Source organism: Haplochromis burtoni, unplaced genomic scaffold (assembly GCF_018398535.1).
Source record: "Haplochromis burtoni strain Fernald_Lab_line unplaced genomic scaffold, NCSU_Asbu1 Contig_107, whole genome shotgun sequence".
Classification (NCBI taxonomy): domain Eukaryota; kingdom Metazoa; phylum Chordata; class Actinopteri; order Cichliformes; family Cichlidae; genus Haplochromis; species Haplochromis burtoni.
This window is the reverse complement of record NW_024582468.1, coordinates 184,972-212,905: the sequence shown is the minus strand read 5'-3', so window position 1 is coordinate 212,905 and position 27,934 is coordinate 184,972. Positions and strand designations below refer to the sequence as shown.

Here is a 27,934-nt window from a genome sequence, read left to right as displayed (position 1 = left end):
CCGGTCTTTATTTGTTTTAGGTTGTTTTATGTATCTATAAATATGTGTACTGATTTTCAATTGTAGTATATTTTTTTATTATTTAAAGCCTCAACATGAATGATTGTACCCATTCATTTACAACAAATTTATATCTAAGCAAAAACACCATTTTAGACTTAATTGGAATTTTTTGCCTTTTGAAGTTAGGTATTAATCAACCTTCTTTTTAAAATGTATCATTTACAATTTAACATGAAGTTTTAGCAATTTTCTGAACAAATTGACAATGAATTACTGTTTGAAAAATAAAGTTATTTTTATCTAGTTTGAAATGAGCAGCATAAAGAAAAGATGCGTTAACAAAGGATTTCATCCTGTAAAATTAACTTTGTGTTAACTCAAAATAAATTGTGGAAGAAAGGAAAATCGTATCTTGCTTGTGTTTTTGCAGAATGTTCCTCAAGTTGATGAAGAGGGTTTCTGCATCAGACCAGAAGTAAATGAAAACGATATCCTTTTTTGTTTGTCTCAGCGCCAGGCTCGCTTGTTAGGCACGTTGGAGTTGTTGAGGTTTTTTTTAAACAAGGCTAAATGAAACTCAGATTTATGCCCATGTTTCTGATCTGAGGTTGTTGCCATTATCCTCCTTAACTTCTTTGCTCACATGCCAAAGAGAATTCCTTCTACTCGTCCAGCGACTCGGAGGACGAAGACGAACCCAGGAAGTTCCACGTGCAGATCAAGCCCGTTCAGCCAAACAACGGCGTTCATCAGAACCAAGCCAACATCGATGAGCTCAAGGCCTCCATTGGAAACATCATCCTGTCGCCTTCAACCTCGGTACGGCTCGTGACACTCTGATAGCACACCAAATAGTAAAATCCTCAAAGATAAACTTGTTGCTACCTTGCCCTGCTGCAGAAGGAGGCTACTCTGCTTGTGTAACACTAGAGGGCATCACGAGAATGTAAAAACGTCCCCTCGTAGGGCAGATTAAACTGCCATTTATCAAAGGTGTTTCCCATTGGTTACTCTTTCTTGAAGCTATTATTTTTTACATTGAAAAGCTTTATGTTTATTTTACATGCTATATTGTTTTCTTATTCATTGAGGTTCATGTTTGTGCAATTTTTTCTTTTTCTTTTTTTCTTAGAATTTAGATTAATATCAAGCAACATTAGGATCACTTATTCTTTCATCTTCTTTTTCCAAATATTAAGAACTCAGAAAAAATTTTTGAGTTAAGTGTGTGATGTTGCTGTTTTTTTACTCTCGCACGCACACACACACACACACACACACACACTCTCAGCTCTTTAGGGAATGTTTTACAGCAATGCACTGCAGTCTGCACACACACACACGATCTGTGACCTCAGTCATGGAGCTCTCCATTCAACTCCTTGTCCTTCATCATCTCTCAGTCTCTGAATCACTCTCTGGCGCTCCATGAAAATAGCCACTGTCGTTAAACTTTAAAACCACTACGGCTTGTGTGCAAACGCACAGCCTGTGTGCACTGAGCTGCTGTTGTTAATAGTGTTGTGGAGCGGCCGAGAGGGGCACGCTCAGTGTTGCTAAGGGGGTCTAGTGGGTTTCACCCGCCTCGCTCCCTGGCTGCACCATTAACCGATTGTCACGGCATCCTCTTTCCCAACTTTGGCCGTCTCTCTCAGCCTCAGCTCTCATTGCTTTTCCTCCTCGCCATTTGCGTCGTATCTCACTCTGTTTTTCCCCCCTCTCGTTTCTTTCTTCGGTTTTACTCTTTGGGTTTTATTGAAGCCCATTTATTCTAGACAGGACTCTGTTGTGGTTATTTATGAATACTTTATGGGGTTCGTTACGTAGTTTTGACAAATGTTCCCCCCCCCACCGACATTAATTATAAAGATAACTTTCAAGCTTACAGAGATGTTTTTTCTATTAAGTGCAAAAAAATAAATAATTTCGATTGGGAGTTTTAACCTTAAACCTTGTCTGTCACCGATTTGTAGTTAAACCCACCATTACATTCTCGTTTCTGTCACTACTGATTTGAATTGAAATACCAGCGTAGTCTTTAGATTGTATATGCCCTCCTTTTTGTTTATTTTCTGCTCCCTCTGCCTATTTTATATTTACACAAAGCTGAAAACATATACTCCATCCAAGATGATGACAAACATTGCATCATCTGGTGTGAATTATTGATAGATTTTTTCCCCCCATCAGTGCTCATTTTTCTGTCTTTTTTTTTTTTTTCATTTCTCCTCCTGTTTCGTTTCCCCTCCACGGTGTTCCCTTTATTGAAATAGCAATGGAAGTCTTGTGTGTGTGTGTGTGTGGCCAGCAATAGCCATAATTGAACCCATTTGCCGCTTAGCGCCTGTGGGACTAAACCCTGGCCTCGCAGCTCAACGGTGGTTAAATGCTTTTGCTATGTTCCTTAAACCCATTTTGTTTCTTTTTTTTGTCTCCCCCGTCTCCAACCTGACCTTTATTCTTGTAAGAAATAAATTCTTCGCCGAAAGTGTTGGACCTGAAGAGTGCATCTCACATAGGTTGTGTTAACGCAGTTGGACCCGGGAAGATTTATGTCGCAGGAAAAGGAGAAAAAAAAAAGAATCTGTAAAGGAAGCTGGTGAAGAGTTTGAGGCACGCTCTGTGCTGTCTCTGACTGATCGTTATATGAGATTACGTACACTGTTTTGCGCTGCTGAATTTTTCACCCTAGGTTTAATGTCTGGTATGTGTGAGTCGAGAGTAGTCCTGTGATTTACTGTCTTGAACTCTAAGTGGAAAAAATTCCCTTTGCCATTGGGAATAATTAATAATACAATTTTGACCAGTGTTAACACGTATTTTAATAGGTATTTTTTATGCTTTTTTTTTTTTTAATCCCCAGAGAAAGTTAGGGATCCATTCAGCATCGCATTGCACTTTGTAGATCAATTCTCCCTTCGTGAAGTCCAGTTTGAAGAGCGCGAACAAGTCTTTCTTGTTCTTTTTGTCCTTTTGTTAACAAGTAAACAAAGTTCTGACATGTATCGGTTAGTAATTGGCTTTGGGATATATGCATCTTTGATTAATCATTGTCTGTTTTTGCTTTCAGGGACAGATGCGGAGGAACCAGTCCAGTGAGTATTTTTTTTCTTCCAGACCTTTTCTTTATCTGTGTTGCTACATGACTGTGAAGGATGAAGTGGAGGGGGGCTCGACTGCACAACTCCTCGACCACGTTTTTCCTGGCCCGGGTTGTTTTTAAAGGGGTTGTCTTTAAGAGGGAAAATCCAGAAATCTAGCCAAAACCAACACATCCCAAGAAAAAGTAAATAACTGTTCCCTTCTATAAATCTGAGCTCGGGGGATATTTCCCTCCAATGGTACAAATAAGATTAATTGCTTAATTAACTGTTTATGTTTGGACATGTCAAAAATTATCTTTTCCCTTCTGCAAGCTGGCACAGTTGTGGGAGTTTTGCTGAATTTGTGTATGTCCCCAAGAGCTTATGAAAACGTGTTTGTTGTACTCCACGAGGTCTTTGATAAAAGAAGCGTAAAAGCACTGATTATTCACCCAGAAAGTTTTTTTAATCTTCTTTTTATCTTGTTTTTCTTTTTATTACTTTGTTTTTGTAGTCAGTGTTTGTATGAGACTTAATGATAATCCCATTCGCTTTCTGAACCCACACACTGATAGCATTTACATCAATTTGCAAAAATTAGTAGCATTGATAGATGTATACTTTACATGCGCTCAGGGATCACAGGAGTGTCTACAGTAAGGTCTAAGACTAAGGGCTTCGGTGAGTATTTTTTCACTACACTGCAACCCTTCCTTCCCCTCCACTTTTAAAATGTCTTCCACAGCCCTCATCACTGTCCCTTCCTGGGAGCCTTTCATACAGCTTCTGAAGCCAGCTGACCCCCCAGCTAACATCACTGACTCACTGAAAACTTTCAGTTTCTAAATTTGAAGGACTTACATACACGTGTGGTTTTAAATCTGGGTCCTCTCAGCAGTACCTTTTTACTTCTAGTGCTTGAAGTGCTGCTTCAGGTCGCTTATATGGATCTTTTCAATGTAAGGCAGCGCTTTAAAGCAGGGGAACAAAAGAACAGGGCATTTCCTGATTAGTTGCTTCATCCCTTGTTTTAAAGTGGTACCACCATATTGAACATACAGCATAACCTCCTGTGTTAACTCTTTTGCAGTATTTGGATGAAAGTTCAAAAAAACAGTTTACAAAGCAGAAATAAGAAAATTAAACACCTGTATCTAACCTTACTGCAAATATATATATTTTCAGTGGTACTGTAGGTGGTGGTTTAATTTTTTTTTTTAATGGGGAAAAAATCTGGTTTAAGGTTTAATTATCAAATATCTTTTTTTAAATTTGATTTTGAGTAACTTGCTGTGTATTTGCTGTCACCACTCTGTTAAGAACTGCGGGCCTGACTTTTCTGTTTGTTTTTCTCTTGCTTCAGGTGATGAGCTAGGAAAACCCAGAGTGCCAACATCATTCGAGTGAGTACTGGAGTAAAACATCAAACCTTTGCCTGCTCAGTGCCAATGATCATATTTTTCTTTATGTTTGCGCCATCTGTGAACATTTCAGTTATTATTATTATTACCTCTGCCAAGGAGGTTATGTTTTTGGTAGCATTTATGTCTGTGTCATTCTGTCTGTAAACACAATAGGTCGAAAAGTGTTAAAGGAACTATTGTAAAACTTTTTAACAGTGTAGAGTGGAGTGATGTTAACCATCCACTGAAAGTTGGCTTACATACACCAAAAGGTCAACTTGACAAAAAGAAACTATGCTTCTTACAAGTGTAGTGTGCAAATAGAAAGTACCATGCAAAGATTTAAAATATCATGTCACAGTTGACCTCTAACCTCTCCTTCAAGGTCAGTAGATTGTGATCTGAAGATCAAAGTGATAAATAATGCTATATAGACCTATTTAAAATCTGTCATGTTGCTCTTATCTGATTTTTACCGCACTACAAAAGAACAAAGAAAACAAAATGAACATATCCAAAATAAAATACTATTCCCTTAAAAGTAAACACTGCCCAGAGAGAGAGCTGCATTGGTGGAAGTTTCGCGCTCTCTGAGTGCTTCTTGTTTTATACTAAATCCAAATGTGCTGCTTTATATTAGAAAGGTGACGTCCGTTTATTTGACTTTCTCTTTCTCTCGTAACTACGGCAGGCTGACTAACAACGACCTTCTGTCTCTGGATCCTTTAAGTCCAGCTCAGGCCATCGGATCTTCCTCCGCTGTGTCATCATCGGCAGGTAACCCACAGACAGTTTGTGTTTGAAATGATTTGTTACAGCAGAAGCATATAATTAAAGTTTATCACTTCCTGCAAATATTAAATTACAGAAACTGGGTAATAGTGAGTGGCAAATGAGTAGTGATGGAACAGTTGTTCCAGTGGTTGACTGTCCAGCGGGCACCGTGTGGGGTGGGATCTGGCTTCATATGACTATCACTGCCTTATTTCCATAATAAAAAATAAAACATATTATCCATTTATTTATAACAAAGGTAAAAAAGTTGCAGTTGACTGTTATTTCAATTAGAGAAATGCCAATCCTCTTAGTAAAACTGCATGCAATTAACCCAGGGCCTGCTGCAGACTGAGAATGCTTTTTAAATATTACCTCTGGTTACATGAAAATCTGAGTAGTCTAACTTCAACAAGCAACTATGCTACAACAGTTCAGGTTTTTACTCATTAACTTGTCACTCAGTTTTTTCTTCCGAGCTACTTAATTTGAAGCGTCTTCTTTAGTTTAGTCCGGAAACAGAAGCCTAAAATTACCAAATTATTAGAGTTTGTAGGCTTTTTCCCCACTTTGCATTTTCCCGGTGTCATTTTTCACCATTTTCTACAAATCAAACAGTCACTCCACCCTCCCGCAAGAAATTTGAGTGCATTTAACATCACCACATTCACCAGCATTTAGCTTGTTTCTCATGGATTTACATGTGCAACACCAATGTTTAAAGAGAGTGACATTGTCATTGACCCATTGCCTAGGTTAAGCATAATCCACAGTTAATTGGCACCTAGTTGGGGTCAAAGGGTCAGCTATAAAGCTCGCTGGCACGTATGTTGTCAAACAGAATCTTGTTACTGTCAAAGGTCTTGGCTTTAAAGTCAAAATAGCATCAAAAAGTGCCCTGATTAAGATACGCTGACGGGAATTAAATCCCAGCTTTCAGCATGTTAAATCTCTGTTTATACACTGCAGTGGTATTACCAACCCCATATGCACACATCACACATCAAACAAGTGTAATCTGAGAAGTGTTTAAAGGGTTTTATTTTATTTTTTTTAATGTAAATATATATGGCACGTGTCTGTTTATTTTGTGGTCATGGATTTTGTTGTGTTTTTAGTTTTTGTCCATTTACTTTCTCCTTTTATTGTTTTATTATAATGTTATTCTTTACATTTTTCTTTTAAATGACTTGCTTTATTGTTGGCTTGATTATTTTCACCTGTTCTTGTCAGACCTTGCCTCTATCTTCTTTTCAAACCCTCCATCTCCACCTTTTCTGGTGAATGACTCAGACTCAGATGTCTTTCTGCCAGAGACATCAGGTAAAGTTTGTTTGCCCTGTTCATCAGAGAGAAGCTGAAATTAATTTTTTTTCAAACAGCACCAGACATCAATCGCTTTTCTTTTTCTTTTTTCTTTTTGCATGGCATATATCTTTATATAAGGTTTTTTTTTTTCATTTCATCTTAACTAAACCTTGGAGTGCATTCTACTTCACATGTGACTCATGCTGCCTATAATAATCAGGATGTGTTTCCATAAGCTTATCTAAAATCAGGGTCACCACCTGGCACATTTATTGCTAATAAGAGGATATGTTTTAGTTTCAAATATGTGTGGTATTTCTGTAAGAATGCGACAACAGGCTAGGCTACAGACTGTGGATACACAGAGTTTCTGTGTAACTAAAGCTCTTTGATAGCTATAGTGAATATTCACAGTCCTGTTAGTGCTACACTGAAGTGAATGTAACAATAGCCAGTAGATTGTCTTCTAGTAATTGAAATTTACTCAGATTTTAAGCAACTGTAAATAGATGTACAGTGGCTTGCAAAAGTATTCGGCCCTCTTGAACTTTCCCACATTTTGTCACATTACAGCCACAAACATGAATCAATTTTATTGGAATTCCACGTGAAAGACCAACACAAAGTGGTGTACACGTGAGAAGTGGAACGAAAATCAGACATGATTCCAAACATTTTTTTACAAATAAATAACTGCAAAGTGGCGAGTGCGTAATTATTCGGCCCCCTTTGGTCTGAGTGCAGTCAGTTGCCCATACACATTGCCTGATGAGTGCTAATGACTAAATCGAGTGCACCTGTGTGTAATCTAATGTCAGTACAAATACAGCTGCTCTATGACGGCCTCAGAGGTTGTCTAAGAGAATATTGGGAGCAACAACACCATGAAGTCCAAAGAACACACCAGACAGATCAGGAATAAAGTTATTGAGGAATTTAAAGCAGGCTTAGGCTACAAATAGATTTCCCAAGCCTTGAACATCCCACGGAGCACTGTTCAAGCGATCATTCAGAAATGGAAGGAGTATGGCACAACTGTAAACCTACCAAGACAAGGCCGTCCACCTAAACTCACAGGCCGAACAAGGAGAGCGCTGATCAGAAATGCAGCCAAGAGGCCCATGGTGACTCTGGACGAGCTGCAGAGATCTACAGCTCAGGTGGGGGAATCTGTCCATAGGACAACTATTAGTCATGCACTGCACAAAGTTGGCCTTTATGGAAGAGTGGCAAGAAGAAAGCCATTGTTAACAGAAAACCTTTAGAAGTCCCGTTTGCAGTTTGCCACAAGCCATGTGGGGGACACAGCAAACATGTGGAAGAAGCTGCTCTGGTCAGATGAGACCAAAATGGAACTTTTTGTCCAAAATGCAAAACGACTGGCAGCTGTAATTGCAGCAAAAGGTGTTTCTACTAAGTATTGACTAAGGGGGCTGAATAATTATGCACACCCCACTTTTCAGTTATTTATTTGTAAAAAAAAAAAAGTTTGTAATCATGTCTGATTTTCGTTCCACTTCTCACGTGTACACCACTCTGTGTTGGTCTTTCACGTGGAAATCCAATAAAATTGATTCATGTTTGTGGCTGTAATGTGACAAAATGTGGAAAAGTTCAAGGGGGCCGAATACTTTTGCAAGCCACTGTAATTCTTTTTTTTTCTCCAGACTTTCTTTACTTTAATTAAAAGCTGGATGCAAAAAAAAAAGCCATTGGAGTCATAAAAAACAGCTTTCATATATTCTCACATTTACAATTTACAGTCGTCAAAAAATAGACATTTTACTGCCTGGTTGTTCTTCCACTGTAATTCTTAATATCAATTGTAGATGCTTTTCATGTCAACAAAAAGTCATGTATTAACTTGTGAAAGCAGATGAATCACTACTTTTGTGGAGAAGAAAAGATATGCATTAACTTTCACAAGTTAATACGTTATGTGTCAAAAGATCATTGAATTTAGAGACAGCATAAATTTAAATTGGTTACACTTTAAAATTAGTTTTTCATTTTGGATCATTAAAGTCTTGGTATACCCACCGCTTTGTCGGCAGCAGCACATCATGCCAGGTTAGAAAAATCGAGAGTTGTGCAACCAGCTGAAATGGTAGCTTGTGACAGTCAATGTAACATTATTTAATGTTAACTTAACTGTTGTATGGTGCAACTCGCCAGGGACCACACAGCAGGCATAAAAGCATTGTTGTGCTACAGTCACTATGGAAAACAGTGATAGGAGGCTGTGGCATGACCAAAATTTATGGCAAGATGACACAGGAGCTTTCCAACCTTACTTTTATATCAGAATCAGAATACTTTATTAATCCCTGGGGGAAATATATAAGAATGTAACCAGAATACAACTATCAGTCGGTTAAGCTGAGTCCCCCATTCCAATGAGACAGGCAACAGCAACAAAAACCTCAATGAAATTGCTGTGCAACCCCCGATTTTTGCTTGTTGCAAGAAAGTTGTTTTTCTTCTTACTCCTGGGTGTCTGAGCCGTTACACAAAATAAGTCTCTCCGTATTCTTTGCTGTATGGTTAAACAATCATATACAGGTACAGTGCCAAAGTGGTCTCATTAACATGATGCAAAGTTTTAGATTTATTTCAGGAACAAGATTGCATCACAAAACAGCCAAATGTTCAGTCAGGGCCTCCATAGTCAAAACAACCTACTTATTTCCACCAGCAGTAATTTATCTGGTGTTTGACTCTGTCCTGAGACCTCCCCACACATCCAGGCACTTACATCTGAAGTTGGAGGTGAAGAGAGCAGCAAGGCTACAGTACAGCACAGAAAAGGAGACAATGACATCAGAGCTTGACACTGATGAAGTCAGACACAGCATGAAAGGAGGAGCTGGGGTCAGGGTGGGTTGCAAAGCAGCTCGGAGTGTGCATCATGGTAAAGCAGCTTATACAGAGTGTCGTAAATGAGATTTGCCAGTTGGATGCTGATTGGTATCAGCTGAGCCATCAGCTGATGTGGGCCGGGATTGTGATCAGCTAAGCCTGACTTAATGTCCAACGTGAACTAATGATATGCTCAGTGTGTCTGATTAGTCAGTCGACAGAAAAAACAGTTAAAAAAACTTTTAAAATTTGCTCAATTTCAAGTTATTGTTCAGATTGCAATGCATAGATAATGTCCCCATTCTCAGCTGATTGACTTGATGCTACTTTGAACACATACTAAATCATGCTGGTAGGTTTTGTGTGTGTGTGTGTGTGTGTGTGTGTGTGTGTGTGTGTGTCCTATTCTCACATTTTTTCTAACTATAAGAAAAATAATACAAATACCTGTTAACTGTAACATTTTATATTTGATTTTTGTTAAAATATTTCAATTTGAGGCAGTTTATTACTGTTAACTGTGCATTAGAGTATATCTGCTGTCTGTCCATCTAAACCCAACCACTTTGCATTTGTCATGTTTACCCTCCCACTGTCAATCACGTTGCCCCCTTCAGCTGAGACAGTGCCACAACGGGAGCGCTACCCTCCCTTGGCAGAGAGCCAGCAGTCCAAAGATGTTTACTCTTTCTCGTCATCTACGTCCTCTCCCTGGGATTCACCAGAAAACCCTTTTCAAGCACTTAAGCCCGTACCAGCGAGGGCCCAGAGCGCCCCCATCACCCGGCCAACTGAGCCAGTCGACCCCATCAAAAACTCAGACACACCCAGCCCTCCAAAGAGCGCAGACACCTTCTCCTCTGTTTCCTGGGCCCAGAGCCAGTGGATTGCCTTCAGTGATAATTTTGCTCCACCTCCACCTCGCTGTCAGGGCTCTGGGTCATCTGTGAAGGAGCTTCAAAAACCACAGTCAGGTTCCAGTAGGTCAGGTCACTTCCTGTCCGATGAGTCTGCTGATGCCTTCTACAAAGCAGCGAGCAGCCGTGATGACAGCAGCCTCTCTTTCACTGATGTCTTCTCTGGGATTACAGATAGGGCTGCAGCTCCAACAAGCAAAATATTCAATGGTAACTGCTGCTAGAAACTGCTGCCTTTTGCCTGAGGTTTGCTAGATTATTTTGATATTTTCTTTTTATTTAAATGTAAGTTCTTATTTATTTTATGATTAAGTGTGGAGGTTACATGTTATTTGCAAATGTTTTCTGTTTTTTTGTGTTATTTTGTGTAACTCATGACTCCGTTTGCTTGTTTGTCTTTGGGTTTATTTTTGTGCCATTTATTTTGGAATGTCTTTTACTTGTTTTCTGTTGTTTTTGGTATTTAATTTAATTTTTTTTGCACTTGTGTGTTTAAAAAAAAAAAAGAGGCCATGCTGCATGAGTTTGCTGTATCTAACTGTATGAATTTCATGCAGTATAAAGATGTTTTTTCATACCCAGTTTTCATGCAGTTTAAGTAGCACTGACCAGAACAAATATGTGTTTCTGTGTTTAGTGCCAGTACCAAACCGACCTACAACCCCTCTGGCACCTGGAGCCTTGGTGCCTCCTCCACGACCCTCCTCCAGGCCCAAACTCCCGGCTGGAAAACTCACAGGAATCAATGAAATTGTAATGGAAACATATGTGTTGCATACATTTATTGCTGTTCAAATTATATCCATATATTCTAAAAGGCATCTATCTGAATCCCTTTAACGCAGGTACGGCCATTCAGTCCACCTAAAGCATCTAGCCCTACTCCGACTGCACCCCTCGCCCGGGCAGAGAGCTCTTCCTCTTTGTCCTCCAACGCCTCACTCAGTGCTGGCAACACCCCCACAGTCGGTAGGAACGCTCCCTCAGTATACACGTATTTAAAGGCTCTTTCTTGTAATAATTTTTCTTTTATCCTCCTTTTCTTCAGCTCCTCACCAGTCTGTCACATCCTTTTGTCTTTGCAGTACAGTGTACACTGTCATCCCCCCACCCCCGCCCTCGCTTTCCTTCATTCACTCCTCTCCTTACAGGAGCTGAGCACACCTTTGCTCTCCCCCTCTCCTCCCCAGAGCCAGAGTTGCTCTCCCTCTCTCCTTTCTTTCCACTAAACCAAAGTGAGTCTTCCTTTCTTTTCCTGCCTCCTACCACTGTGGGTTTACTACATGCATTGCACTGACTTTTATCATCTTTATATGCAGTTATATCAGACTGATCAGCTCAGGGCTCACCTGCCATCATCACATATATAGGAACTGTGCTTTGCATCACTTCCTCACATTTCTTCTCTCTGGGTTTTGTGTATCTCCTCTTTTCCCTCTTTTATGCCTTTAATTCGGCATAAAGAGGATGATATGTTCATAGCGAAGCTGCCTACCTTTGAGAAGCGGTGTGAAACTCCAGCAGGTATGGTTGAAGTTCATATTAGCGGGCTCTTAGCTAAAACTAACACCAGTCTGCTGAATGGGCCGGATGGATGGACAGTCCAATCTCTTGCTTTGCCGTGGTTGCAGTTTTCTGTCTTGTTTGTGAGTTTTGTTTTTGACATTTTAAACCTGATTCTCACATTTGTCAGGATCAGCTCCTAACCTGATAAATATTTGTTTGTGAAAGTGATATAGGGAGGAATAACTTGACTGCTGTCTAAGATTGTCCTGACTGCCTAATAGTACTTATTACTTATAGTATTTTAACGTAAGCAGCACAAGCATCTAAACAATCTCCCATCCTCTTATTGAAAAATAACTAAATATACTGATTTGCAGTGTATGATGGCTGACCTCATGAAATGCAATAATTTTATAGTGCACCTTTGCATGATCAAAAATTCCTAATTCTGTTGTGAGCTTTGGGACTCTTGTGTAAGTCTGATCTGCAGCTGAGTCAACAGACCTCTAACTCTGTGCCTTTCTCGTTCTCAGGGACGTCTCGCGGTCCCAGCCCTGTGACCCTGGCATCCCAAGATGCTTTGCCCATTGCTGTGGCCTTCACAGAATCGGTTAATGCTTACTTCAAAGGAGCTGATCCCACTAAGTGAGTCTCACATGACCTCCTGCTGCTCCAAGACCCGGACTTGGACCTGCGGTCATACAGACATTGTTTTTATTTGAAGTTGAACAATAACATGTTCAAGTTGGTGCTGTGAGTTATACAGTACACAGTGGTATACATGGTTGTACCTAGCCAAATGTGAAGTACACACTCCATGAGCCTTTGGACTTGCGTTTTGCTGAGTGTTATCTCCCGTTGGCTCTGCATGTGTGGAATGTTTTGCGTTAGTCTGACACCATTCTTTCAGAGTGGATAACCTCCGTGGAGCAGATTATAGTCTGGGGCAGAGAAAACATACAGCCTTTTATTGGTTAACTGCTGTTAAATTGCTGCTGTGCAGAAGGCTTATTTTTGCAAGGATTAGCAAATGGAACATTTCATAAGCAATGGAGCAGAGATGGAGTACAAGGTTGAGACCTACTGTGGGCCATTACCACCACAACTTAGGCCAGACTTCTGCTAAAAGTATACACCTCTCACCCCTACACTGGCTCTACATTAGAGCCTCAAAGTATATAGAATTTGTGTTGGTGATGGTTGTATAAATCATAATCTGTTTGCAGTGATGTGCGGTCCATTTTTGTGGATTTATTTGAAGAACTAAGCAAAAAGTAATAGTAACTAACAGTAATGGATGAGCAATAAATAGTAGTGGCCAAGAAGAATTATTTAGGAGGATGTGATGATGTAGTGGAGAAAATCTGAATGAATGATTTAAATAGTTCACAAAGAATTTAGCCAACCTTTTAATTGTCAGCCAATAGTGTACTTTCACAGATATGAATACTGACATTTTGACGTGCAATTTCACTGCAAAATGACATGGCTTTTTGGCAGCTTTTCTGTAGGAATAGAGCCAGAATTTAACTATTTGGCAACTAATTGAGTTGAGTCCCTTTATTGAGTTGCAGTCGTTACTGCATACTGGCTCCAATGTAACATGTCAGCAGTCTGTAAGCATTTATTAAATTGATAGACTGCAATTATTAGCAAACCTTTGCCAGTTTTTCTGAGAGTGATTGCAGTCGGCCGCATTTGTTTGGTGACAGATTTTTGCAGTCAGTCTCTGACAGCAAAAAATTCAGTTCAGCTACCAATATATATATATTATTTTTATAGTCGCAAGTTGCGGGACTTGTTACTCTAGTGTTAGGCATCAACAGTTAGCCAAAATTATGAGTAAAAAGAATATATTGTTAGTTAAACTTGATGGATAAAAAGCTACTTTTTCAGCTGCTCCACTGTTGCAAAGGGTCACCACAGTGGGTCGCTCCATGTTTTATTTGGTAGACTTAAGTCATTTAATAGCTAGCTTAAATTTTAATATATGAAATTGAGTACATTTGTTTTTTGGAGTTTTTAAACAAAAATTCCCCCCAAAAATGAAATGTGGTTAGCATTTAAATTGTTAGCTAAGTGTACAAATTAAACAGTTTGCTAAACCTAATGGATAAACAATGTAAATTAGCTAGCTGAAATTATGAATAAAATTACTTTTTAATTAAAAGTAAAACTACCATTACAAAACAAGTTGTTAGCTTAAAATAATTAAATATTAAAGACTATAGTAGTATTTGATGAAAAAAGTTAGGAGCCATGTTGGTCCTACTGGTTTTACATGGGACTGTTGTGCACTTTGGGAAAAAGTCTCTATTAAAAAGTTCACTTCAGCTTAACATGCTAAACCATTGGTGGTTTTCTACAGGTGCATTGTGAAGATCACTGGAGACATGACACTGTCGTTTCCAATGGGCATCATCAAGGTGTTCACTACCAACCCCTCCCCAGCCGTCCTCACCTTCAAGCTGAAGAACACCAGCAGGCTGGAGCAGATCCTACCCAACCAACAGCTGTTATACAGGTGAGGTATCGAGAAAAAGCTAAAGTACAACCCGGTTTTGTTTTGCTTTATAATTAACCATCTTAGCTGAGCTGTTGAATCGATAACTTGACAGTGATAGAGTGAAAGAGGACCTTGGACTCGGTGATATGAGCGAGAATCACGGAAATGCAGTCTGCGTCAGTGAGAGGAAATTCAATTAGTAATCTGACATGAACCTAGTATTAAGCTGTCAGGGAAGTATTTTCCACCAGACAGCCAGGTTCTCAGCAGCCTGTGTCTCTTCAAAAAGATGCCTTAAATGGCAAAGGACAAAAAAAAGGTCACAGGCAGTGCTCATTCAACACTTTATTTGTTCAACATCTTATTCCACATCTTACTTCTTCAGTCTCAGGCAAAGCTTTTTAATTAAAGCTTCAATAAGGTACCAAATTTATTGCTTCTATTTTAAAAGTGTATTGTTCCCAAAAATTAATGAAGAACCACATCTTTTTTTCTGTTTATTTGAATATTTCCCGCTCTGGTTCCTCTCGGTTATCCTCAGACCACATGGCAGGACTAATTGAATCAAATGGAATTCATGATTTAGTAGCTGGTTGGATATAACAGGGTCATTTTTTCCAAGCTGTTGGAGCTCTACACACAAAGCCAAGAAGCGCAATGAATAATTGAGCCTGTGATTATTATTACTTGTGTGTGTATGTGTGTGTGTATTCATCTTTCTGACTGTTTTGCTTTTTTCTAGTGATCCCTCTCAAAGTGACTCAGATTCCAAGGATTTCTGGTTCAACATGCAAGCACTGACGTCCTACCTCAGAAAAGCCTCAGAACAGAGTCCTTCAGCTTCCTACTATAATGTAGACATCCTGAAATACCAGGTCAGTCAGCAAGAACTGGATGGAAAAAAATAAACCAGATATGATAATTGTATTTCAGGCTAAGACTTTTCTTTCTGAAAGAGAAGAAAAAGACTTCAGAATCCAACATTTCTCAGCAAAGCATTGCATCATCATGACACGATCAGTGTTAATCCACTGAACCTGTCAGTGGTGGTCACCCTGGTGTGGGTTACTGTGGTCATAGAACATTGCATACCAATACTTAGAGCATTTTTAAAAACACTTCCTTAAAAACTAGCATCATAGCAGTCCAACAAATGGATAACACACAGAGATGTAATATTGTGAAAAAATTGCTACATATTCTTTATTGATGTGTCCAGGTGATGTCTGATGGGATCCATTCCACCCCGCTAAACCTGGCCGTATACTGGAAATGTACAGCAAGTACAACGGACCTGCGGATAGACTACCGCTACAACCCAGAGTCCATGGACTCACCCAGTCCACTCACCAACGTACAGATCTTAGTGCCTGTTGATGGAGGAGTCACCAACATGCAGTCTCTGCCTAACTCCATATGGTGAGACGTAGTGCCTCTTGGCACCGTTAGCAGGAGAGCAACATGTAATTGTTATGGGCCAGCAGTATTGATTGACTTGCACCCCCCTCCTGTTGTTGCTATGATACTGCCGCCGTTGTGGCACTTTTGTCATGCAATGGCACAGAAGTCTTACATGGATTGTCAGATGGGATATTTTGTCAGAATATAAATATGTAATATGAAAAATTCATCAAAATAATGTAAATATTATTGTAAAATTAACGATAAATCATCAATATAGATGATTAGAAGATTAAAAATTTGCATTGTCTGTGAAAATACGATGTGGAAGAAACATAGACCATCCACAAACTAAATCAAGGTAGCACGCACACACTAAAAGTCGACAAACAAACAATGTACAAATATACACAATAGTTTGATTTGTATAAAATATTTGTATATACCATATAGATGATGCCACTTTCAATGCTCCAGGCAGTGTTTATGCAAAGTTTCATCAAGATTGGTCTGCTTATCTAGGAGGAGAAAGACGCACACAAATATACATACATACGCTACAATCATTAAAGCGTGATGTTATAGGGTATTATTTCCTTATTCCATTTTTAGGAATTCAGAGCAGAGTAAGTGTCTGTGGAGGCTGACTGACATCTCAGAAAAGTCTGAAAACGATGGTAAGAAATCTTTTTTGGAGTTTATAAATGTTTTGCATCAAAGTTTGTGCAAAATCCTGCAGCAAGCACTAGAACTGGATCAGTCCCTTGTAAGTGAGCCTACTCATTTGTGTTTGATTCTAGGTGCCGGGTCCCTGAGGGCCAAGTTTGAACTGTCAAATGGCCCATCGCACCCCTCCACTCTGGCAGTGCAGTTTATGAATGAGGGGAGCACCCTGTCAGGAGTGGACATGGAGCTGCAGGGGGCCGGATACAGACTTTCCCTCAGCAAGAAGAGATTTGCCACAGGTGTGTAAAAAGCTTGATGGTCTACATGTACTAGGTGGCACTATTTAATGACTCAAATTTCACATCTTTTGTCTACAGGGCGTTATATGGCAGATTGCTGAGGTGACCCATCATCGCGGTCGCCAAGAAACCCAAGAGCAAAACCTGCCGACTCACTCGCAAAGGCCCCCTGAACCTCTGGATCACCTCCTGTCACACCCAGGAAGCGAGACTCTCACTACAAAACTAAACAGCACTGAGTATTGAACACTGTTAAAAAGAAAAGAAAACTAAGATGAGATTTCAGGAAATGTGTAGATAAGTCTAATAATTCTTTCCGATCAAATCCTTTTTTGTATAGTCAGAAACAGTTTATGGCTCTATGTTGTATTTGAAATCATAAAAAACAGAAAAAAAGTGCACTAACAACCTTTCAGATGCTCTTTTTGCTCTTATATATAATTTCCAAGAACCTGTAAGGAATATAAAAGAAAACAATTTCTCTCTTTCTCTGTCCAAACTGTAAATAATGATGCTGAATATTCTGCTCGACCACCTTTGACTCGGCTCACAAATCAGCTTCTTCACTTTCACTTTTTTTTAAACTGGTGCAATGAAGGTAAAATCTGAACTCGCAGACTTGCAGCACAGGCTTAATCTTTATAAAATATTTTGCTTTCGGAAAATGCAAAGAAAAAAAGAAGAAGCAAAACCAATAATGATCTGACCTCAGTGCCTCCTCTTATACTGTGGAACAACAGGCAAAAAAATTCTGTTAGTGTTTGGGGTTTGAAGCCGCATTTCTCTGTGGTTGAATACCACAGAGTCCTTTTGAACAATCACCCTTACCGCTGTCAGTGTGCTTATTTAAAAAAAATTTAACATTTTACTTTGTAAACCCCCCTTTTAGTTATGCCTTGTGTTTTTTAAGCCTTTTAATTGACTATAAAACATTGTGTCAAAAGTCATATGTTTTATCTATCTATATATAGATAGATATAAAAAAGAATCAAGGGACATTTCTCTAAATTGAAGTTGGCAGCTTTTGTAAGAGCTGCCAGTGATTTATTTTTTAACATACTTCTGTGTTAATATTGAAATGTGCCTGAATCTAACTTTTATCTGTTCCTTTTTGTATGCTACAGCACAGTCATTGAGAATAGCACCAACAACGTGCCATTTGTGTCTGTTTGTTTTTTTTACTCTTTTATTTGGATATCGAAGGGAAAACGTCTCCGCTTTGTAACGTGTCTTCCAGAAACGAATGATCATTTGGACTGAGTTTGATCATTGTACTCTTTTATCAATTTTTAGCCTTTGAAGCTCATCCGATCTCTTACTCTCACCACACAGCAGACGGTGTTGGTGAAAAGTAGCACCTTGAGGCCAAATTAATGATCGAAATGCCTTATCATGATTACTTAATACCAAGTAATCTAGTGATACTGTCACACAGCACTGCCGTTGCCTCTGTTGCACATCACTGGCCTGTCCTGCTTCTTACCCAGAGTGAGCTGGGGGGGAAGTACAGCGTCTTGTAGCTGTGAACAACACGTGCATGTGTGGGGAAATGGCCACAACTGACTCTTGGTGCTTCAATCTTGTCTTTTACTAATGGAGGGATAGTGCTGTAGAGGCTGTTTTACTTCTTAACTGAATATTTTGCCCTTTGTTCTTCTTGTTTTTCCCCCCTCCCCTGTCGACTTCATCCTTGGCATGGTCCTGAAATTGGTTAATGTGTTGGAATGTGATATGTTTGGAGGAATGAATGATAAGTTGCCTGAAAACTGTGATTGAAAATTATTGAAACCTTTAATGAGAGGAGATTGATACACTGTGCAACACGTGGCCAACTGACCTCTCAGATACGACTGTGTCCTCAGTGCTAATGAACCGGGTTCATTGTAGACTTTGACTGGTTTACAGGTGTTTTAGGCTCATGATGATACTTGATTTAAGTGTCTCGCAACTTGTAGAAATAGAAGGATTATTTTATTTCAGTCATCATATCTGGCCAGGGTGATTCATGTAATCATCTTTTTTTTTTTAGTTTTGACTCTTAATGCCTTTAAGATTAACTTCCTAAATAGATTAGGAAAACTCATTTAAGTGTTTGTAGAAATAAATTTTGTACCTGACTCTTTAATAAGCCAAATATTTTGAAGGCATTTGAAATGAGTTTACACAAAGTCCTGGAATTTTACTATCGCGTGTCACACTGTGTTCCCTCTGAATTAGTTGTATCATTGGTTTAAAAAAAAAAAAAAAAGAGTCGGGAGATTCTGCATTCAGTGTCAGCAAGCTGGTTCTTGCTGTCCCTACAACGCTCAAATTGTACCCCCAAAGCTCCTTTTATGGTCACTTTCCACTCTTTTTCTTTATTTGTTGTATCAGACAGAGTTTAAAAAGAGCAAGATTGTGTAAATGATTCTCATATGTTTTTACCAATATTTCTGCCACTTTTTGTCTCTATTTTATGATTTCTTATTGTGCCTGTATTAAATGTATAATATATGAACATATACAAATATATGAAAATGACTACTTTAAATGTGTCCCGTGCGACTTCTTGATTATTGTATTTACTCAAACTGACACGTGTGAATGTACGGTTTTGCAGTGCATTTAGTTAGCGTAGTTAGTTTTAGTTATTTTTACTCTCCTTTTTTAAAATTATTGTCATGCGTTGGTATTTGTGAGGGATAAGATATAAAGGAGTTCAGTCCATCGATGCCTCATGAGACAGATTGTGCTGTTCAATCTGACCAAAGTCTTGACAGAACGTCGTCAGGGAGGAAATGCGGCATTTGGTGACGTTAATAGATTCTATTCAATTCAATTTTATTTATATAGCGCCAAATCACAACAACAGTCCCCTCAAGGCACTTTAAATTGTAAGGTAGAACCTACAATAATACATACAGAGAAAAACCCAACAATCATATAACCCCCTATGAGCAAGCACTTTGGCGACAGTGGGAAGGAAAAACTCTGTTTTAACAGGAAGAAACCTCCGGCAGAACCAGGCTCAGGGAGGGGCGGGGCCATCTGCTGCGACCGGTTGGGTCTTCTCTCTAGGCTTGCGTAGTCATTGACTGCAATGAATGCAGTCAAGTATTAGAAATGTACTGTTATATGAAAATTATTTTTGTTTGTTCATTATAAAATATATGTGTGTGTGTGTGTGTGTGTGTGTGTGTGTGTGTATGTAGGTAGGTAGATATATAGATATAAATGTAATTCAGTACTTTTGATAAACTCCTGGAATTAAAACAGAAAATCTTAATGATCTTATGTTTAAATTTGCATGCCTCTATTTGGCAAATGTACTTACTTTAGATAATTACTGCAACTTCACTACCATACAATGTCAAACCATTAAACTATCGAAAAATCCCATTTTAATGCCAAATAGAAACACCTCTTTTGAGACGAGTATGATCTGTTCTCACAGTAATAAGCAAACCTCCTGTGAACATTTTATTCTTTGGTGCTCAGACAGATGGGTGTGCTTTAGTGGAAATTTGAGCTCAGTATGAAGGCTGAAAGATGTGAAAATGACACTGCATTGACTTGAACTGATAAATACAGTGCCCGGGGGAGGAGGTAGTCTTTGACTGAAATGGCTCTGTAAAGCCTGCAACCCTTACCCCATCTATCTAGCATTGCAAGAGAAAAACCAAAATCCATGTCAAAAAGTTTATATTAAAACTATCAGGATGCAAGATGAGCATGAGATAAAGGACCACATGCGTTATTACTTCCTTATGCAGCGCTTAGAAGGATGCAGGCATGACTGTACGCACACACTCGACACTACATCAACACCTTGTGCGTATTTACACACTCAGTCATCCCTTGTGTCTCTCTGCCTGAAGACCTCCTCCTTGCTGTTTGAAATACAGCCTCTGAGCTGCCTGTTTCACAGCCACATGTGCGAGCCATCAGTGTTGACTCTGCCTCCCCCTGTCCGCCTCACTCAGACACAGAGGAAAAGATCTTAGGGTCTCTTGTGTATGATGTTATTTTCTGAAGGGCCAAAGTAAGATATGTGATCTGAAATTATATCCAAAAAGTGTGTTGGTCCATATGTAGACTCTTGTGTGTGGCCAGACGATGTATACAGCAAGAGTGGATCAGCGGATCTCTCTGTGGGTGTGTGGGTGTGTGTGTGCGGGCTGTAACAGGTAGGAAGACTAATAATGTGAGAGGGAGAGCACTTTGGAACAGCTTGATGTCTTCAGGGAGAAAGAAAATGTCTATTTGTGGCAACCAAATGAAAAAGGAAGCCAGTCTGTCCCAGAAACTGCAGGTCCCCATCAATGTTTGGGTGACTCAATCGCTTTTTTTTTTGTCTTTTTTTTTTTAATGATTTATTTAATTTCTATTGAAGTTTAAAATATGCAAAATAAAAGGCACTGCAGCTTTGACTGAAAAGTGGGCACTATCCTGTTCAGCAATTGTTTATGGCAAATCTCCGGAAATAGATATGAATAAGCTATGTTGACATTGTGTTACATGAAACTTTATGGTTTATCTTTCTGGTTTGCCTTTGCAGTGCGCTTGTAGTCCAAATGCTATTGACCGTTGGAGCAGGCTTTGGTTGCATGCAAGAACATAGTCCATGTGGACTGTAATACATGGAAAACATTTGTTGTAATGCAATTGAAAATCATCAGCCATTCTCTGATGACATTTTTTATGCTTTTAAAAAGATCTTTATTCATAAACATGCTTGCAGGATAAAAATGTAAATCTTAGCCTTGAGATGTCCTGGCTTCACTGGAATCCCAGAAAACAACCATTCGCAGAAGCCAAGTCATCAGACTATCTGATCAGTTCAAACATGGACACATTAACACATCGCTCACTTATAAAGTGGTTAGCTTATTACACATTACTTTGTGTCTGGTGGTGCCTAGAGGACTTTCCAGGTTGTGATTTATATAAACTTCCTGACCCCAAAAAAATCACCACCTGGATTTAACTAGGCAAATAGTTCATTACTGATTAATATATTTAGGCTGGCAAACATAACTGAAGCTGTGAATAGAAGATTGGGTCAACTGACTGCCTGAGTATATTGACTGACCAAATTTTTCCATCAGTGGATTTTTTCTTCCCTGATGACATGGGAATATTCCCAGATGTCAATGCTGGGATTCAGAGGGTTCAAACAGTGAAAAAGTGGTTCAGGGAGCAGGAGCTGTTGCATACACTTCTATACACAGATTGAGCACCACAGAGTTGAGATCTTAACCCCACTGAGAACTGTTGGGAGTTGCTGGGGAAGAGTACGCAATAGTCCGACTCTCCCATCGCTAATGTGGAAAAATGAATGCAACTCTGGATGGAAATAAATGTTGCTACATTGTATAAAATGAGTGTTTGACCAGTTTTTTTGGTAGTGTATTTACCCGGCCCATGTTCATGAACAGTATCTTCAGCCTGATGTAGCGAAATTCGCCAACGAGTCAGGGAGTAGACATATTTCCCTAGTGACCATACGCTGTATTATGTCCAACATGGTGGGTAACTCGATCAAGTGCGCGTGAAATCACGTGAGGAACTACTCACTTTTCCAGATATGGTCACATCTGGCTTAAAATGCTAACCAAAGTAGCAGCAGTGGAAATGCCAAACTGAAGCCTTTAAAACAATGGTCCAAAAATAAATGGGTAACAGCAGAGTGGAAATATGCTCTCTTACCAAGAGCTGGATAGGAAGATTGATAGTGTTCTCAATTGCATTTGACCAGTGCTACTCAAACACTGTCGGCACCATATTATATCTCGATAGCAAAAATAAGAAGGAAGGAAAAGAAAGAAGACAAGCGTATACAAGGATTTATATTCTGGGCTGCCTCTTGGTCAAAGGAATGGAGAACATTTTTTGCTCTGGACAGTCGAGCTGTCTGCGTCTGGTATCGGTTGTGAGAAACTTAACGTCACAACAGCCCCGTGCAACCATCAGACCAGAGGGAGCATTTAGTTTTTGCTATCCACCATCACACTTCTGTTTGTCCAAAGGCCCACTGGAGCCATAGAGCTGAGTTATTCTAGTATCCCGAAAAGCAAGAGCCACATCAGTAACATTTATGCACAATTTATAATTGATGTGCCTATTTGATCTCCCTCTTCACCATGAGAAAAGCCATCTGAATAAACAAGGATGGTGTAAGTTTACGGCATCAATATGCATTCCTTTCCTCTTCTTCTCGTCCTCGTACCAAAATCCAGCAGACCTTTAAGAATAACTCAAACCCTGAATGTGTCGTACTCACATTCGAGGCCACCTGTCACATTTTCCACTGAGCAAGCAGAACTCTGTCGACTGCTTCCCCCTCTCAAAGAAAATATTGAATGTAACTTGATAACAGATCTGACAGGAAACTAAAAACAAAGAATTTTCGATTTTTGTCTAGCTAACAGTAACAGACAATTACCTTTTTTTAGTCTGAGCCTGTAGAGCTACAATAGGAATCTAGTATCTCAATTATGTATCTCGCACGGATGCATTCTTTCACAAACAAAACCTGAATGTGAGATGGAAGTAACATAATTGAGCTTTGTAATTGGCCGATTTCAGAATTCCAATCAACCAATTGTGAGTCCTTTTCCTTTCTGCTTCTTTGCACATTTAGATGTTGAGTCATGCAAACCGGTGGGCCTGGGGGATCAGGAAAACATAATGAACTGCACTTATTGTGTTTCTGCTACCTGGCGACTGCAAACACTAACAGAAATAAAGGCGTCGCTTCGCATGAGACTTTTCCTTTATTGGTAGTAAAATTTGGATTCAGCAGGGAGATCTGCCCAGGAGCAGACTGCAGTGCCTTATTAGCCCTGGGGAAAGGGAGTGGGCCCTTTCGTGCCATGTTCACAGAGGCACGTCACAGGCTATTTGTCATTTTACGCATGTGTGTCTTAGTGTGTGTATGTGGGGGAGGGGAAAACTGAAAAATAGTCACATCTCTATTCCTATTGCAGTTCTTCTCGTGCTTCTTTAGCGGCCTAGGACAATCACAGTTTCGTTGCTTTTTTTTTTTTTTTTATAAGATTTTAAAAATGATATTGGGGCACTTTGTCCCTTTAGATCAAATAAACTCATTTAGTTTACATAGAGCAATATCACAAATTATAAATTTCACTCAATGACTAGTGGTTAGAAAATTGGTGGATGAATGGATGAGCTCTACACCCTTAATTTGGATTAGAAAAACTCTCCCAAAAAGCCCTGTAACTGAGATGAGGATATAAGAGACAACCAACACATTGCAAATATGTATGAAAAATACAGGTCCTGATAAATAACTCAACAAACTTGAAGACTTAAAGGTACAGTCAGCTGTTTTTTTCATTTATTATTAAAAGAAGAAAACAATACTGTACTCATAAATATACTTTAATTAGTGTAAATAAACTTACATATTATTCAAGGTATTGTCAAAATGACTTATTGTCAGTAGATTAGGCATACGAACCTCACGTCTTCAAACAGTTTACAGCGAGCTAGCTAAACAACAGCAGCTAGTTATAAGCACATTATGCCAGCTAACATTAGGCTTGAGTGTCACACGTTTCCTCTCATAGACCTCTCTATATTCTCTGCGTTCTCAGATCGTGTCATAGTCTACGGAGCCCCCCAGGGGACATGGGAGAAAAAAAAATTAGGGAGGAAAAAAAAAAAAATTAGGGAGGAAAAAAAAAAATAAGACGGACTTTTGCGAGATCTCGCAAAAGTATTGCGAGCGCTCGCAAAAGTATTGCGAGATCTCGCAAAAGTTTTAGCCGCATTCTTCGGAGGCCGCCAGCTCGAAGCCGACCGGGAGGTCGAGGCACGATGTGCCGGGAAAGCGGTGTTCCTCCCGGCTGTAGTAGGTCTCGACTTCCCGTTAGCTTCGAGCTAGTGGCCGCCAGCTCGAAGCCGACCGGGAGGTCGAGGCACGATGTGCCGGGAAAGCGGATGTCCTCCCAAGGCTGTGTAGGCCGCATCTCTTCGAGCTAGGCCGCCAGCTCGAAGCCGACCGGGAGGTCGAGGCACGATGTGCCGGGAAAGCGGTGTTCCTCCCGGCTGTAGTAGGTCTCGACCTCCCGTTAGCTTCGAGCTAGTGGGTGTCAGATCTCCAAAACCGTCGGAGCTACTTTTGCAAATATGTGATGTCTTGTAAACCGAGCAGGTATCTGACGTTTACACAACTACATTCACGCCTCAAAATATCTTAAAAGTGTATTTTGTGACCCAGAAAGAGTAATATTACAACTAAGTAGCTGCCGCCATTGTTGGAGTTTTGCGAGATCTCGCAATACTTTTGCGAGCGCTCGCAATACTTATTGCGAGATCTCGCAATACTTTTGCGAGCGCTCGCAATACTTTTGCGAGATCTCGCAAAAGTCCGTCTTAATTTTTTTTTTCCTCCCTAATTTTTTTTTTTTCCTCCCCAATTTTTTTTTCTCCCATGTCCCCTGGGGGGCTCCGTAATAGTCCAACAGTGTTAGATCTATTTCAAAGAAGGTTTTGCTAACATTGGCTAACAGCAGCTGACAACATCAAAAAACAGCAGCGCTTTCCAACAGAAAAGTTCAGGATATCCTCAAAATCTCACCTCAGTATCGCTGTGATTGGACATAGGTGAGTGTCACTGACTTATTAAAATTTTACACATTGTAACTTTAGGATCATGTATTATTAGGAGTGGTAGGTGTCAACTCATCGTATCCAAGTCACCAAACTGGACCTCTTGACCATGTTTGCAATGTTAGCGCCATTTGGAAGACACAATTAGTACAAAATGAAAGACCCAAGAGGTGAAATGAATCAGTTTTCTACCCTATAAAGTGTTTTAGACTTCAGACAGGAAATGATGGAAGGATGGATGAATTAGGGCTATTTATATCTGTGGGCATATAATCCATTGCATGGGCGTGGCATCATTTCTTACCTCTTTTCTCTGGATAGCCTTTTGGAATATTGCCGCTTTGTGACTATTTCTGATTGAAAGTGACAGTCTAAATGCTGCAAAGATATACTTTTGAAGGATGATGGCAGAGCTGAAGTGAAATGAAGCATAAGCCCTGGGGATCAATACACCCCAGAGTGAGTCAACAGGAGACAGACACACACACAAAACTTTCCTTCCTTCCAGAGAGGAAATGTTCACTCCATAAATATTTGGAGTTTGCTAATTGAAAGAATCTGCGCAGCTTAAATTCTGGGAGGTTCTTTAAACACTGCGCTCATATGGATCCTTTGTATCTGTCCCCTTGTTCTTTAGTGCCAAGTGAAATGAGCTGAGGCTGTGGTAAACAGACAGACGCACATTCGAGGACACAGATACACACACAGGTTAGATTTAATCAGCTATTGGTATTGTGTGTTTGATAGTCCGTTGTTATCCAACTGAAGACCCTTTGTTTTGCTTTGCCATCAGTGGCGCATTATCCTCGCATTGTGACTGACAGGCTGGTTACACGCAACACAGCATAGATGCGCTCAGAGTAGGCAAATTCAAGCTGCCCTCTGGGGGAAAGGACTGCTTGAAATTCTAAAAACATGTTTGCATGTGACTGTGTTTGCATTCAGAATGAAAATTTTATGAACAAAGGTGTGTTTTTTTATTTTTATTACTGTAGTACACACAGACACAGACCTGCTAAAGCTTATGGACACCTAAAGTAGAGTATGGAGGAGCAGCTGGAGCAGTTACTCTCAGTAGTTAGACAACTAGCTCATCTTTGTACTACAGGGTGATGTTGTTGTAAGCCTTTCCACTTAAGATGCAAGACTTCAGCACAAGCCATTGTTGATTATCAGCAATGCATTACAGCAGAGCCAGTTTCACATGAGTCTGTGTGAAATGATATGTGGCGGGGTTGGATGATTTTCTATGCAGGAATCTCTCTTTGTGTTAATAAGTCATGGTCTCTACAGGCTGGTGTCAGGGTCAGTAGTTAATTTGTAACCTGTCCCCTATAAGAGTCTTCACTGTTATCCAGTTTCCAGCCAGTATACCTCTGCATTCACAGCGTGGTCCAGTTTAGAGAAGGGTGGTGGGGAAGTGGGCTGCAATGAAAACCAAAAAGGGTGGAAATCCTACACAGGATCCCAGTGGGAAAACTAATGACCCAACTCAGATGACTGCAAGCCAGTTGCGGTGCAGCAAGGCTGGAGAATGCCTGATGAACACTGGAAGCATAATGCTAATAGTGGCTATCCTGTACACTTGCATTGATTGGTGGATTCACTTCAAAGATCCCCAAGAAGAGCTGAAACAACTGATTGGCCCTTTCCTGGCCATAGTCGCACTTGGTTTCCTATTCCTAGGTTTCTTCTTGCATGTGAAGGCTCACGACGATGGAACACTTATGGTGCACACCTTCCGAGTTTTACCATTTTTGCCAATTACATCACCGACGCCAGTACTAGTTAAGTCAACTGGTAAAACTCAAGAAGCACGCCAGGCCAATGGGTCCCAGACTGACAGCTCCGTGAACGACATTGATGGAGCACTGCCTCCATATGATCCGGTGTATCGTGCAAACAGGTAGGAAACCATGCTTATTGTGAGGAATATAACCCGAAGAAGAACAGCTGTAGTCCCGCTGGGGTTCACCATTATTTAAACATGCTGTTATTTTAGAGGTCTGGCTTTGGAAGATGGGTACATATGCAACGTGTCGAGGCTAGAGTGGATAAAACCAACAAAAGGCAGAGCGAATCTTATGTCAGAATTTCAGTGCGTTACAACTTGCAGCTCCTCGCTGAGCTCATTAAAGCAGACACTGTGTGCCAGGGTTCATTTCGTACTAGCCACAAGATCACTTTTCTCTCAGCCCAAAGTGGTTCTTGGCCGTCACTGCACTCCCAAGTCAATTATGGTGTAATTAAGGTCTCTCTGATAGTCGACACCTCAGTGTTGATTACCGCTGAAATTACTAAGCAATGTGGCACATGAGTGCTGGTTTTTGTAACTCTGAAAAAGTGACTAAATGATGGATTTTTTTCAGCTTGTTTCCACAAAGTAAACTTAGTACTGTCTTAGTGAAATTGGAATGATTAATTCAATTCAATTCAATTCAATTTTATTTATATAGCGCCAAATCACAACAAAAGTCGCCTCAAGGCGCTTCATGGATACAGAGAAAAACCCAACAATCATATGACCCCCTATGAGCAAGCACTTTGGCGACAGTGGGAAGGAAAAACTCCCTTTTAACAGGAAGAAACCTCC

The 27,934-nt window shown here is 39.9% G+C and overlaps 2 protein-coding genes across 9 annotated transcripts in view; both read left to right on the top strand.

Annotated features, from left to right (window-relative positions):
• The window catches only part of fcho2 (FCH and mu domain containing endocytic adaptor 2), a 50,512-nt gene extending 31,520 nt beyond the window's left edge, over nucleotides 1–18,992 (top strand). The window contains exons 13-31 of one of the 7 annotated variants that reach the window (XM_042223239.1): nucleotides 434–491; nucleotides 647–822; nucleotides 3,074–3,098; nucleotides 3,723–3,767; nucleotides 4,450–4,489; nucleotides 5,181–5,266; nucleotides 6,497–6,586; nucleotides 10,048–10,557; nucleotides 10,985–11,100; nucleotides 11,193–11,316; nucleotides 11,433–11,582; nucleotides 11,812–11,871; nucleotides 12,387–12,498; nucleotides 14,222–14,377; nucleotides 15,102–15,234; nucleotides 15,579–15,778; nucleotides 16,373–16,437; nucleotides 16,561–16,725; nucleotides 16,804–18,992. In XM_042223239.1, the coding sequence (XP_042079173.1) occupies nucleotides 434–491; nucleotides 647–822; nucleotides 3,074–3,098; nucleotides 3,723–3,767; nucleotides 4,450–4,489; nucleotides 5,181–5,266; nucleotides 6,497–6,586; nucleotides 10,048–10,557; nucleotides 10,985–11,100; nucleotides 11,193–11,316; nucleotides 11,433–11,582; nucleotides 11,812–11,871; nucleotides 12,387–12,498; nucleotides 14,222–14,377; nucleotides 15,102–15,234; nucleotides 15,579–15,778; nucleotides 16,373–16,437; nucleotides 16,561–16,725; nucleotides 16,804–16,826 (2,334 nt within the window). In that variant the 3' untranslated portion in view covers nucleotides 16,827–18,992. The remainder of the gene's footprint in view (nucleotides 1–433; nucleotides 492–646; nucleotides 823–3,073; nucleotides 3,099–3,722; nucleotides 3,768–4,449; nucleotides 4,490–5,180; nucleotides 5,267–6,496; nucleotides 6,587–10,047; nucleotides 10,558–10,984; nucleotides 11,101–11,192; nucleotides 11,317–11,432; nucleotides 11,583–11,811; nucleotides 11,872–12,386; nucleotides 12,499–14,221; nucleotides 14,378–15,101; nucleotides 15,235–15,578; nucleotides 15,779–16,372; nucleotides 16,438–16,560; nucleotides 16,726–16,803) is intronic. The other 6 variants (XM_042223240.1, XM_042223241.1, XM_042223242.1 and 3 more) reach the window with 6 other exon arrangements.
• A 6,209-nt stretch (nucleotides 18,993–25,201) lies between these two features.
• The window catches only part of LOC102312103, a 16,354-nt gene continuing 13,621 nt past the window's right edge, over nucleotides 25,202–27,934 (top strand). The window contains exon 1 of one of the 2 annotated variants that reach the window (XM_005949653.2): nucleotides 25,202–27,247. In XM_005949653.2, coding sequence (XP_005949715.2) covers nucleotides 26,772–27,247 — 476 coding nt within the window. In that variant the 5' untranslated portion in view covers nucleotides 25,202–26,771. The remainder of the gene's footprint in view (nucleotides 27,248–27,934) is intronic. The other variant, XM_042223235.1, reaches the window with a different exon arrangement.